Raw genomic sequence first — 12,317 nt, 5'->3', positions numbered from 1 at the left:
ACTTGGTGCTATTCATGGTTCTAATCCTGAAGTCAGAAGTTCTGAAGGGTTTTTCCTTGTTGTTGAAGCTCTAAAAAGTGAGATGAGGCAGGATCTCTGAGTTGGAAAGCACCTACAATGATTGCCTAGTCCAACTGCCTGACCAAAAGTTAAAGATCCTGTTTTTATTATGGGTTCAGCTGAACTGGAGGTTGAACTAGGGCATCTCCAGAGGTCCCTTCCAACCCTAATTACTCCATGATTATTATTAATAATTAATAACTTCTTTCCACAGTCTCCTTGCCAGCTGTTCCATTCAAATCAGATTTTCCCACCTTAATTTGCCTTTTTTTTTGCAGCCAGTGTGGAACCACAGGTGCCACATCTCACACAGGACAGCAGCAGCAGCAGAGATCTTTGTCACCCCTCTGATGTGTAGGAAGAGACCCTTTTTTCCTGCTTTTCCATCCTGCAGAGGGGGCTCAGAGAAGCACAGCAGGACAGTAGAGGGCTGGACACACCTTTGGCCAGCTCTGCTGTCCATCCCAGGATGGTTCCATGCATTCCTGTGCTGCACTCAGAGCTGCCCAGCACAGCCCTGCCAGCCTTTGGCCAGTTTTCCAGCCAGCATTAACAAAACAGCCCAAATCTCACCCCAAATTCTCAAGAAGCACTGAGTGAGGTGTGTACAGGGTATTTCCCCAGCATGAAAATCCTAGCATGAAAATCCTAGACAGATCTTCAACCAATCTCTTTTAGTTTCTGTTGGTATTAGTTTCTCTGGGCTTCTGCTATAATACCTGGAGCCATTGGAAATATATTCCATCAGATCTGCTGTTCTGTACCACACACCCAATATACCGAGGCTGGTGAAATTCCATTTCAACAAAAATTCATTTTCCCATGCTGTAACATGTCTGGTTTTTGCAGAAACCAGGTGCTCTTGTGCAGTTTAAAAATCTGACACTCTTCACTGGCAAGAATATATCCCAGCAAAGTTATGCAGCTGATCAAAATGCAGAGCACATGCCAATGGGTCACTGCAGCCCCACATGGGTTTTGTCCCCACCCCAGCACAAGCCTGACAAGTTGGACCTTCTAATCACTGGAAAGAGAAGAATCCAATTGTTTGAAATTGTTCTAATTCTTAAAAAAAGAAAGCAGCAGATTTTTTTTGATGCTTCTTAAATTGTTTCCTTTAATAGGAAGTGCTGCTTTACTCTACCTTGTGCTTCAGAAACAAACGTTTGCCTTCCAAAAATATACAGTGTACACATCCTCTGTAGCTATAGATACAAACATTTACAAAGAAACAAGCAGGCTGGAGTGGAATAGCTGGGGAAAAAAAAAAATAAATCACAGAAGGCCTTCCCAGAGCCAGAGCAGCCGGGCTCACCCTGCTGTAAACAGCTCCAAAACCCCATGGAGGAACATCAGAAAAACCTCCACACCCCGCAGAGGTTTAGGAACATCAGAAAAACCTCCACACCCCGCAGAGGTTTAGGAACATCAGAAAAACTTCCAGAGCCCGCAGAGGTTTGGATGGAGGAATTGCAGAGGAATTGATGTTGTCCATTCCCATCCCCTCCTTTTGTCCCGGGATGTGCATCCCGCCCCCAGCCCCAGCGCGGCGCTGCCCGGGGCCGCGGGCGGAGCTCGGCTCTGCTGCTCCCAAGAGGAAAAGGCGCTTCCCAGGCGTTTGTTTTTTGTCTCTGGGGCTTGCCGGCACCCAGGGCTAGCGGATGGGCCGGTAGGGGAAGGCCACGCCCGGGATGAAGGTCTGCACGGGGTGCGCGGGCAGCGCGGGGTAGCCCAGGGGAGGGGTGTGGATGTGCGGGTAGAAGCCGGGGGGCAGAGCCCCGTGCGTCGGCTGCTGCACCGGGCCCGAAATCACCAGCTGGAGCAGGCTGTGGGACGAAATTCACACAGGAGAGACGTGATTAGAGGAGCTTTTGTTGTGGCTCTAAGGATAATTCACATGCAACTCACAGCGCTGCTGTGAAAAGTGCATATTACATGGCTCTACGCAGATATTTACCATATGAATTCTGATTAGCAGTGCTGTATTAACATTTTACTAATAAATGTAGTCTTGTAATTAAAAGGTAACTTTTGTAGTTAAAATAAGAACTATGTTAGTGGGATTTTTTTAGGAAAGGAATGAGGCACTAGCACCAGATAGCAGCCACAGGACACCTGAATCTTTCAGAGAAAAATAATTATTGCCCTCTTATCAGAAGAAATGAACTTCTTCCCACCTCGAAGGTGCTGTTAGGATTAAAAGGAAGAAGTTGATGATGACCAGACAGAATCCTGTATTTGAATGGAATTTATGCATCATGTATGAATATGCAACAGGCTGTTGTTTTTAAGGGTTAATCCTCTGTTAACGTGGGTCCTTTTTCAGGCTCGTGCTGCCCAGAAAAGGTACCCAGACTGTCTGTAACTCTTTGTCTCTATTGTCTCATATTGTCCTAATTCAAATTGTCCAAATTATTATTACTCTAATTGTATTACTATTTTTATAACCATTTTATTACTATTAAACTTTAAAAATTTTAAAAACAAGTGACTGGCGTTTTTCACACTGCTGAGCACCAGGAGAACAGTGACACAATTCTGTTCTTTACAGCTGCCAGGAGAATTTTTTTCCCCTTTTTGTTAAGCCCTGCTCTTTTAGCAAAAAGGCAAGAAGCAATTGCAAAGGCAAAAAGCAATTGCAAAGGCAAGAGCTTAGAGTCAGGTAAAACCAGTGGGGAATTAGAGATTGGATAATTTAGGGGCAGGTTCCTTGCTGGAATTTCATTTCCCTTTCCTGTGCCTTTGTTGTAACACACAATGGGAAAGATCACCCACAGGTGGGAGCACTGAAGGCCCTTTCTGTCAGGAATCAGGGAAGAAGCAGCCAGCACTGTGTCACCTTCATTCTCCTGCTAAAGTGCACATGAATAAAGGCCAAATTCCACGAGGATAAACTTTTAGAGGAGATTTTGTCTCAGCAGCCCTTGAGTGTCTTGGAACATGCATCAAAGCCAACACAGCTGTAAAAAGTTTCTTACTTGTTATGTGGTAGCCTGGAGCACACAGTCCTCAAGTCATCTGAAAGAGGACACAAGATGAACAATAAGGATAAAGCAGAAATTAGAGTGGTTTTCCTCTCTGCTGTCCTGTCTAGGAAGGTCAGATCACTGAATAATCATTAATTTTACTGATTAATTAGTGATTACTGAATCTGTCAGTAACCTGTCATCATCATCAGTCAGCAAGAGATCCAGAATTCCTCTCTCAGACCCAAAACCTTCATAGCAGAGAAAATGTTTCTCCATTTCACCAACTCTCCCCACCAGCCCCTTCACTGTTATATATGTTTGATATTTAAGAGAGATAAGCCTTAGGGTGGATTTTACAATAGCAATACATCAACAAGAAGTAACTGAGACACAGGAAGCACAAGGTGTGACTCTGCCCAGTACCTGTTTTGTATTGGTTTTGGGGTTTTAACCCCTGCTACTGTAAAGAAGGGTTGGGGTTTTCTTGCTGGAAACTATCAACTAGAAATTGCACATTTTTTACCATCTCCAAACTTCTGCTAAAGCTAGAACCAAGGAATTTAACATATCCCATTGATAAAGTGTTTTCAGGAATAGCTTAAGAACAATCTCCTGCCTTTGTAGACACACACAACCCCAAAACACTGAAATATTTGTATTTCAGCAGCCCCTTACACTGAACTACCTTCCACAGAAAGAGCAATGCTCAGAATGTTCCAGCTAAGAACAAACACAGCTAAAATCAGCCCTCAGATCAAAAAACTCTGATTCCTGTTTGTTCTTATAACACTCAGAGAGATGAGGAGGAAGAACAGTGAAATTTGACCAGCAGCACTGGTTCAGCCAGGACAAAAGGATCAGATCCCTGCTTAGGCAGAGGCAGTTTTGGTCTGCACTTAATGTCCCAGCTGTTAGAGAGCTTCAAGCCCTCTGGTATAACCTAAAATTGTCTGGTTTTAAAGAGAATATCACAAGAAAAGAGTCTGTGTGGCTGACCCTGTGTTGAGCCACTTCCCTTTTATCTCTCTGCATGTCTTTTGGAAAGAAGTGGCTTTGGAGACAGGAAAGCCAGACAAAAGCCATGCTAGCAGCCCTTTTTTACTGAGTTTAGCTGAATTTGGACACCCTGTAATGGGGTCTCATTATAGGTGAGCTGAAGTCACAAAAGTTTCAGTTGAAGATAAATTATTTGCTTTTCACATTCTTTGTCTAGCACACCCACCGAGGGGTTCATGTGCTTCATGGCCTCTCCTCCAGCTGCAGACTCAGAGAACTTAAACTGAAGAAAATCAAACAATGCTTTTTAAATAGCTACAGGCAATTCTGAGGGGAACAAAGTGTCCCCATGCCAGACACCAGATCCAACCCCTGGTGCAGAGTGCAGGGCTGTGCATCAGTCCCCACTCTGCAAAGCAAGGCCTGACCCACCCACAGCAGTGAACTCTCCTTTCTTACTCTCCATCCAGCTATTTCTTCTGAACTATTTTGTGCACTATCACTTTCTAACAAGGGCAAACTACTGATTATGGTGTGAACACCTTGATCTTTATTCCCTCACCCCTAAACTGCCTCTTACAACTTCTGGAGGAGAAGAATCCCATGCCAGGTCTCTGCCAGCCCCACAGACAACTCACCTCTGGTGCACAGGAGAGCTCCTGATGCCATGGCCACTTGCAAAGCCTGAGCCAGCCTGTCCAGAGCAAGTTCAATCTCTTTGGATGCATTGAGAGGATTGAGTTCATCAGACAGTCTGTTAATGTCCTCCACCAGAGGAACCACGTGGTCAAAGGGTACCAGCCCCAGGCGCCCATAAAGGTTTTTCTCCGTTAAATGCCCCTGGAGCATCATAAGAACCTGCAGGACACTCAGATGCAGCTTGGAATAGAGCTGGTGGCAATCCCTGTCTTCTCCTGAAGCTGAGTCCTTGGCAATTTTGTTGGGAGGGTGTCCATTGGAGAGAGAGGCTTTTTTCTTCCTGGTGTAGGCCAGGGGGGCCTTGACGCACCAGCGGATGAGGCCGGTGAGCGGGGTGAGCTCCAGGAATCCCATGGGCAGGTTGGCTGCGATGGGAGTGTTCAGGAAGGTGATCAGGATCAAACGAGGGTCCTCAAAGATCCAGGAGACAATCAGCTCCAGCAGGTCTGAGGGAGGGATCAGGTCATCTGCAGATAGGAGAGTTAATGGTGGGTAAGCTGAGCCTTTGTTACTTTATTTATTAATTCAGGCTCTAATGAGGATCTCACACCCTCCCATCCTACACTGTCCCAATTACAATCTCTGAACCTCCCCAGTTCTGCTGTTTTTCCCAAGACACAACCATGTTCCTGTCAGCTTCCCCACCTATTCCAAAGACACCACCAAACACTGATATTTATCCCCTTTCCCAGCCAAGATTCTCTTGTCATTTTCTTCTCTGCCACCCATCATCTGCTCATTTTTTCCCTAATTTAAGTCTCCATTTGTTCCTTGCCACAGGAAGTACAATGGGCAAGGGAAATAGCAAAAGATTGTTGGGTGAAGAGAAGGAAGTGCAAATAACTCATTTCTTTTAATACTTACATACTAAACAAACGTGTCTTGTGGAAAAACACAATGCAACAACACAATTACATGACATATAAAGGATTATAAGATTATGTAAAGCTTCAGGTGAGAAGTGAAAGATGGTCATGAACTTGACTACAGACAAGAGAAACCCTGACACATCATCCTCTCACAGGGGGAATGCTGCAGTGGAAGAGCAAGCTCCCTTTTCCTGTGTCACCAAAAACATCTCAAATAAAATAAGGAATTAAAAAATTACTTCCTATGACTCAAGTTATTTCCTTTCTGACATGTCTTTCTGACATGATGATGGGATATAAAATATGCCCTGAGCTCTACCAAATACTTTATAAAAACAACATAAAGGCTAAGCCTGAACCTTTCTTTCACCCTCAGTAATGCCAAGCTGTTTATCTGGAGAAGAGTGTGCAAAGCATTTCCTTTATCAATAACAGCATTTGCTTTTCTGGATTGTAGGTGGTGTTGGTACTTAGTGTATGGCTGTTCTCTGGTCTACCATGAGCTTTCTGTGGCTGAGTAGAGCTAAATCAATCTTATTTTAGACACCTAAAAGTGTCTGAGCAACAACCTGAGGCAGGCTGTACCACTGGCAGGTCACACACACAGTTAAAGAGTGCACTGGAGTTATGTTGATTGTGTTTCTCACCACTGCTCCATAGAAATCCTGCTCCAGCCTGCCAACATTCAGAACTTGTTTAACCCCTTTTTGGAAGGGATCAGACTGACAGGCAGCCCTGAGTCTGTCTCAGGGCTGACTGAGCCCAGACAGATCAACTTTCACTCCCAGAGCTGCTCAGTCAACAAGGTGCCATGTCCTTTGCCCCCTGTGGAGGACAACGCCCTTTGTGTCAGGTGTTCCTGGCTGCTTCTCCAGCACAGACTCTCCCTTGTTTGGCTGTGGACTCCAAATCCCTGGAAGGGTCCAAGGCCAGGCTGGACAGGGCTTGGAGCAACCTGGTCCAGTGGAAGGTGTCCCTGTCCACAGCAGGGCGTGGAACAAGCTGAGCTTTAAGGTCCATTCCAACCCAAACCAGGCTGGAATTCTAAATCAGCCACAGAGGGGTTATTTTTATTCTCAGCCCAGTGCCAGATGAGGCAACAGCCACACCCCTGAGCTTCCTCTGGCAATAATTACATGGTAACACCTCTTCAGCATTCGAGCAGTTACATCTCTTGCAACAGTTCACTCGTGGTGCATTACACTGCACCTCTCACTAGGAAAGAGGCACTTTTACCTGAGGAGAGGTCGTAGAGAGCTGTGACTGATGTGATGAACTGGCAGCAGAAGCGAGGGCTGGCAGTGAAGATCTGCTTCAGGGTCTGGATGGAGCCTGGCACCAGGTTGCAGTAATCATCCACCAGGGCTCGGGCCAGCCTCACACAGAACACAGCTGGGGTCCTCTGCAAGGACAGCACACAGGGCACACAGATCACACCTGTCACTGTGTCCCCACCTGCCCCTCGTGGCACTGCCTTGCTGTGGGTGCTCTCTCTCAGCTCATCAAACACCCACTCTCACAGAAATAAAATCACTGTATTGCAATGTCAAAATAGATGGTGGTATCTTGAGTTTATGTCGCAGACATCTTTTATGAAAAATCCTTTCCTTAGGATTTTTCCTCCTGAGAAGCTGAGAGGCCTCAGGAACAAAATGTAAACATTAATTATCTGCTGCTGTGGAATGCAACAGCTGGATCTGGGATTGGCCCATGTTGGATGTTTCCAATTAATGGCCAATCACAGCCCAGCTGGCTTAGACAGATTGTCATCATTTCTATTCTATTCTATTCTATTCTATTCTATTCTATTCTATTCTATTCTATTCTATTCTATTCTTAGCTAGCCTTCTGATGAAATCCTTTCTTCTATTCTTTTAGTATAGTTTTAATGTAATATATATCATAAAATAATAAATCAAGCCTTCTGAAACATAGAGTCAGATCCTCATCTCTTCCCTCATCCTCAGACCCCTGTGAACACCATTTACAGTAGCTGTGGCTTAAAACCAAAACCTTTTAGATCAATATTTTGACTTAGAGGTTTTTTTTACTACTTCAGCAACATTTCTTCCCTGTGAGGGCAGTGAGGCCCTGGCACAAGTTGCCCAGAGAAGCTGTGGCCTCTCCAACCTGGTCTAGAAGAGCTCAAGGCCACACTGGACAGGGCTTGGAGCAATCTGGGATAGTGGAAGGTGTCTGCAGTGGGTGGAATGGGATGAGATTTAAGGTCCCTTCCATCACAATCCATTCTGTGATTCCATGATTCTAACACAGGTCTGTAGTTTAAATGGTTCAGCTGCCATGCCTGATATTTTTAATGTGGAAAATATTCTGTGCAATCCTCCTGTCACTTAAAAGCTGCCATCTGAAATAAAAATACACCTTGTCCTGCTGTCCAGGTTATATCCCATCCTGCCCTCCCAAAAACTCACCATGTGGGAGAAAAGGGACCCTCAGCAAACAGGAGATCTGCTTCCTCCCCCCTTCCCTCCCAGCACAGCCTTCCTGCTCTTGCCCCTGTGTCAGCTGTGACTCCTGCACATCCCACAAGGGCAGCAGGAACAAGGTGCACTTCCCAGAGCCCTCAGTGGGGAAGGAGAAGATCTCCAACCTACTGCATTCACAGAGGACAGACACAGGTATTTTGTGCCCAAATTTCAGACAGGGGTTTGCCTCTTCCACACCCAAACCTGCACATCAGGAAGGGTTTATTTCCCACACTCCAGAGTCAGCTTCTTCAGGCAAGGTTTGCTCCCTGCTTTGGTCAAACCCTCCACTGAGCCCTTTCAATATGCAGGGTTTGGAGGGATTATTAAAACTTTCACAGTAAAAAAACCCACCCAAATCATTTTTTTCTTCCATTGCAGCACATGAATGGATTGGCAAAGCTCTCCCTGATGCCAGAGCACAGGAATGGACATGAGCACAGACATGGGGCAGCTGCAATTGCCAGAGAGGAGGAGCTGACTGTGACCAGCTGTGCCCCAGCTCACTGTGCCCAGCCTGGAGCACACCCTGACCCCTTCCCCCAGGCACCCCTGCCTGCACAGGAGCTGTACCTGCAGCCAGAAGGCAGCACACTCCAGCACAGGCACCCTGCAGACAGCCACTGCCATGGAGACCAGCTTCCCCAGCAGGGCCATCCTGCTGTCATCTGCTTTGTTCCCCTGGGGGCTGAAGAGAGATGAAAAGATGACCTGCCGGACTGAATCCTTGGTCTGCTCTTGGAAATAATTGCACATGATCTCAAGGAGCTGAAGTTCCTGAAGTGGGGTCAGTCTCTGAAAGAAAACAAAAGCAAAGCTGTAAAATACACTGAGCCTCTTGAAGGACCATAAAACAAGTGAAAAGACAGGAACAGCAAAGGCTGAGAGCTTCATTTTGGGCTGAGGGACTCAATCTTTATGCACAGCACACACATCTAAGCTTCTTGAACCACCAGTGCATCTATCTGGTGACACTGAAGAGCTCCAGGTTTCATCTGAACACCAAAGCTGTTGCTTGCTGCACCTGCAAGTGCTGCCCACCAAGTGAGAGATGAGACTGACATTGCTGGGGGAGGAAATATTTCCTCCCTCTGCAAATAGCAGCACTGAGGGCCCTGCACGGCAGCTGGGGGCAGAGCTGGCCTCAGCAGCACTGAGAGCTGCAGGGACACGTACCCCAACAGCCACCAGCAGCTGTGGCTTCTCACTGCTCATCTCTGAGCCCCAGCTCCATCCCAAACCCCCCAAACACCCTGGCAGGGCCCAGCTGCAGCACTCAGGGGCTGTGGGCAGTGCCCAGGGCCTCCATCACACCCGGAATCCTGGGCAACCATCAGGGACTGGCCAGCAGCCCTCTCCCTGCCAAAAACAGTCACCAGCACCCCAGGGACCCCGGGCTGAAGTCTTGGGGCCTCAGCCTCCACGAGCAGAGCCTCAGGGACCCAGTGCTGCCCATCTGAGCCCTCAATATCCAGCAACAGAGCCTCAGGGACCCAGTGCTGCCCATCTCAGCCCTCAGCCCGCAGCAGCAGCCCGCGCCGGAGGGACCCTGTCCCGTTCTGAGGCCTGAGGCTCCAGCAGGGATCCTGTCCTGAGCTCCTGGGCGTGCCCTCCTTGTCCCCCGCGCCCGCCGGGCCCGTCCTGCTCCGCCCGGGGTGTCGGTGCCGCACCTTGGGCGGCGCTCCGCGCTCCTTGGGGACCTGGAAGAGGAACTCCTCGAGCAGATCTGTGGGGCCCTTGTCCACGAGCGGCAGCGGCGAGTTCTGCAGCTGGCTGCTGAAGTAGATGTCCAGGTGGTAGAGCACCTCCTTGGCGGCGCTCAGCGCGTCCCGCCGCAGCAGCGAGTGCCGGATATCGCTCATGGCTCCGCTCCCGCTCCCGGTCCCGCTTCGCTCCCGGCCCCGCTCGGCGCGGCCTCCCCTCGGCGGCGCGGACGGGCGGCGCTACGGCGGCCCGGCCAGGACAAAAATGGTTACGCGCTGCCGCTGCCGCCGCCGACAGCGCCCCCTGGCGGGCCCGCCCGCGGGGGTAACGGGAGTTCGGCCGTGAGGGAACCGGGCCCGGGATGGGCGGGAGCACTTGGGCATGGGGACAGCTTGTCCTGAGGGACTCAAACAGGCTTCCCAACCCTGGGAGGAGCCTGGCCCTGAGGGGGTCTCGGCCCTGGAGGGATCTTGGCCCCGGGGGCTGGTGCTGGGGTTGAGTCAAGGGGTCTCAGCATGGAGGGGTCTGGGCGTGAGGGGATATCGGCCCTGGGGGCTGCTCCTTGGGCTGGCTCAGGGGCTCCTGGCTTGGGAGAAGCTTGGCTCTTGGCTGTGGGCTTTGGGAAGTGCACCTTTGTTCCTGCTGCCCTTGTGGGATGTGCAGAAGTGGGGTTTAGCCCTGGGGGGAGTATTGGCCCTGAGGATGGTCCAGCCCTGGGGGTGTTGGCATGAAAGGGCTCTGATCTTTGTGGGGTCTTGGCCCAGAAGTGGTGTTAAACCCTGGGACTCTACTCTGAGGGGATCTTAGCCTGGTGAGACAGTTTCTGGGGGGACCTTGGCTCAGGAGAGTCTTGGTCCTGGGTCTGGCCCCTGGGGGGGTTCCTGACCTGAAGAGGGATTGACCATGGAGGGTTTGGCTGGGGAAACCTGGGTCCAACCTGGGGAGCCTGTTGGGGGGGTCTAGGTCCAGCCCTGATCCCACTGTGGGGAGCACCCGTTCTCTGGAGGGTGCCTGGCTCCAGGGGAGAGGCTGGCAGGGCCCCCAGCCCCCTAAGGATCACTGCACACCTTCTGGGAACCATGGCAGCTGCTTTTGGAGGCAGGGACATCAGCCAAGGCCGCTGTGTGAGTGGCTAGGGTGGAGGGCTGCCACCCCCCAGCACTGCATGGCCCTCCCAGGGACAGGGCCTGAGGCAGGGCACCGCCTGGGGAGGGTCTGGGGGTGGGCACCGTGGCAGGGATTTGTTATTCTTTTGTAGCTTTTGGCTTCACACCCAAAGACCACACTGGGATGGCTTCTGCTGGCCCCAGCACACTCACAGCTTGTTGGAAATGTGGGGTGCTGGGTGGGAATGATTTGTGTTGGTGAAATAAACGCTTTTTAAGAGAATTTGTATCTGGTGATGAGTGAGAGCTGCCCATGCCATGTATTGGGAAGCCGCTGATCCCCACAAGAGATCTCTGACATTCATTCCACCTTGCAGAGCTCTTGTTGGCATTTTAATCCCTCTCGGCCTTACCTGTGGTGGGAGGCATTGGCAGAGGTTGAAAGAGCTCTTTTTTCACTGAGCAGACCTTTGCTTCCGTGAAAAATGCCATATGGAGCCTGCGGCCTCACATGATCCTTGGCTGGGCACCCACCTGGCAAGGAGAGAGTGTCCCTCTCCATAAATGCAGGTGCAGATCCTTCCCCCTCCAGAGTCCTCGGACGACATCAAAGGTAGGTCCTGCTCTCCTCTCTTCCCACCCCCCCAGGAGCTTCCCTTGACAATGTCACCTCCTCCAGCTCAATTCTACCACAATGCTCTGCTGGGCCAAACCTGGGTGCAGCTCAGGGGTGAACATGCCCCTTGCAGGTGCCTCTGCCTGGGAGTATCAGAGGCTGCTGTGGTCTCCAGGAGTGGGGAGGATTTATGGGGCTTTGGGCAATTTTTGGCATGACCAAATCATGGCATTGCCAAATGGCTGCATTATCAACTGAAGGGACTGTGGTGTTAGAGGGAAGAGTTTGGAGCAGGAATGCCAGTGGGAAAAGTGAGGATTTAACTAGAGCAGCTGCCCCAGAAGGAAAAGTGAGCTTGAGGCCAGCAAATCCTTCCTCAGGCTCAGATTTGGTGTACCAAAAGCTGGAGCATTTGCCTGTTCTCTCAGCCCGTTTATCAGGCACTCAGGAGCCCAGGCTGGTGAAACATTACCCCAAGGCAGTCGAGTGCCAGGGGAAATCCTTCCCAAACACCTTCCCCGCGGGTGGGAGCTGCAGCACTGCCTTTGCAGAGGGTCCTGAGGGAGCCAGCTGGGTGAGGATGGGGCAGGGGCACTGCTGGGTGAGGATGGGGGGGCAGGGGAGGGGCAGGTTACCCAGGTGAGGATGCTCCAGGCAGTGAGGAAGGTGGGGTGTCAGGAGGAGCTATCCCTTGCTCTGTCCCAGCACAGCTGCTCTAGGGTCTTTGGGGTCTCTGGCACTGATCCAGGGAAAGGTGGGAGAGGCACAAGCCAAGGGATTTTGGGCTCCCTGGCCACTGCTATCAATCCAGG

At 50.1% G+C, this 12,317-nt stretch overlaps 1 protein-coding gene across 2 annotated transcripts; it reads right to left on the bottom strand.

Moving 5' to 3' along the window:
* Positions 1–1,147: 1,147 nt before the first annotated feature.
* INTS15 (integrator complex subunit 15) lies at positions 1,148–10,030 on the bottom strand. Of its 2 annotated transcripts, XR_011681841.1 has the most exons (7): positions 9,750–10,030; positions 8,653–8,874; positions 6,830–6,995; positions 4,664–5,191; positions 3,039–3,078; positions 1,499–1,886; positions 1,148–1,460 (listed from the first exon to the last, which is right to left on the bottom strand). XR_011681841.1 is itself a non-coding variant. In XM_071444403.1 (6 exons), the coding sequence occupies exons 1-6, from the start codon at positions 9,939–9,941 to the stop codon at positions 1,715–1,717; spliced, it is 1,320 nt and encodes a 439-aa protein (XP_071300504.1). In that variant the 5' UTR covers positions 9,942–10,030; the 3' UTR covers positions 1,148–1,714. The 2 variants fall into 2 exon arrangements, 1 of the variants encoding a protein (XP_071300504.1); XM_071444403.1 differs by having other exon boundaries at positions 1,148–1,886.
* Between the last annotated feature and the right edge of the window lie 2,287 nt (positions 10,031–12,317).

The sequence above is a fragment of the Agelaius tricolor genome, unplaced genomic scaffold, assembly GCF_023055355.1.
Source record: "Agelaius tricolor isolate 1412-34295 unplaced genomic scaffold, bAgeTri1.0.p SCAF_19, whole genome shotgun sequence".
Taxonomy (NCBI): Eukaryota; Metazoa; Chordata; class Aves; order Passeriformes; family Icteridae; genus Agelaius; species Agelaius tricolor.
The sequence above is the reverse complement of the archived record's forward strand: the minus strand, read 5'-3'. Positions and strand labels throughout refer to the sequence as shown.

What these genes read in the sequence shown, in the direction of transcription:
- INTS15 (XM_071444403.1), bottom strand. Translation starts at nt 9,941, where the DNA reads ATGAGCGATATCCGGCACTCGCTGCTGCGGCGGGACGCGCTGAGCGCC. An exon ending in AGCGCGGAGCGCCGCCCAAG is followed by an intron (nt 8,875 to 9,749) that starts GTGCGGCACCGA and finishes GTTTTCTTTCAG; the next exon opens with AGACTGACCCCACTTCAGGA. An exon ending in AGCTCTCCTGTGCACCAGAG is followed by an intron (nt 3,079 to 4,663) that starts GTGAGTTGTCTG and finishes GTCCTCTTTCAG; the next exon opens with ATGACTTGAGGACTGTGTGC.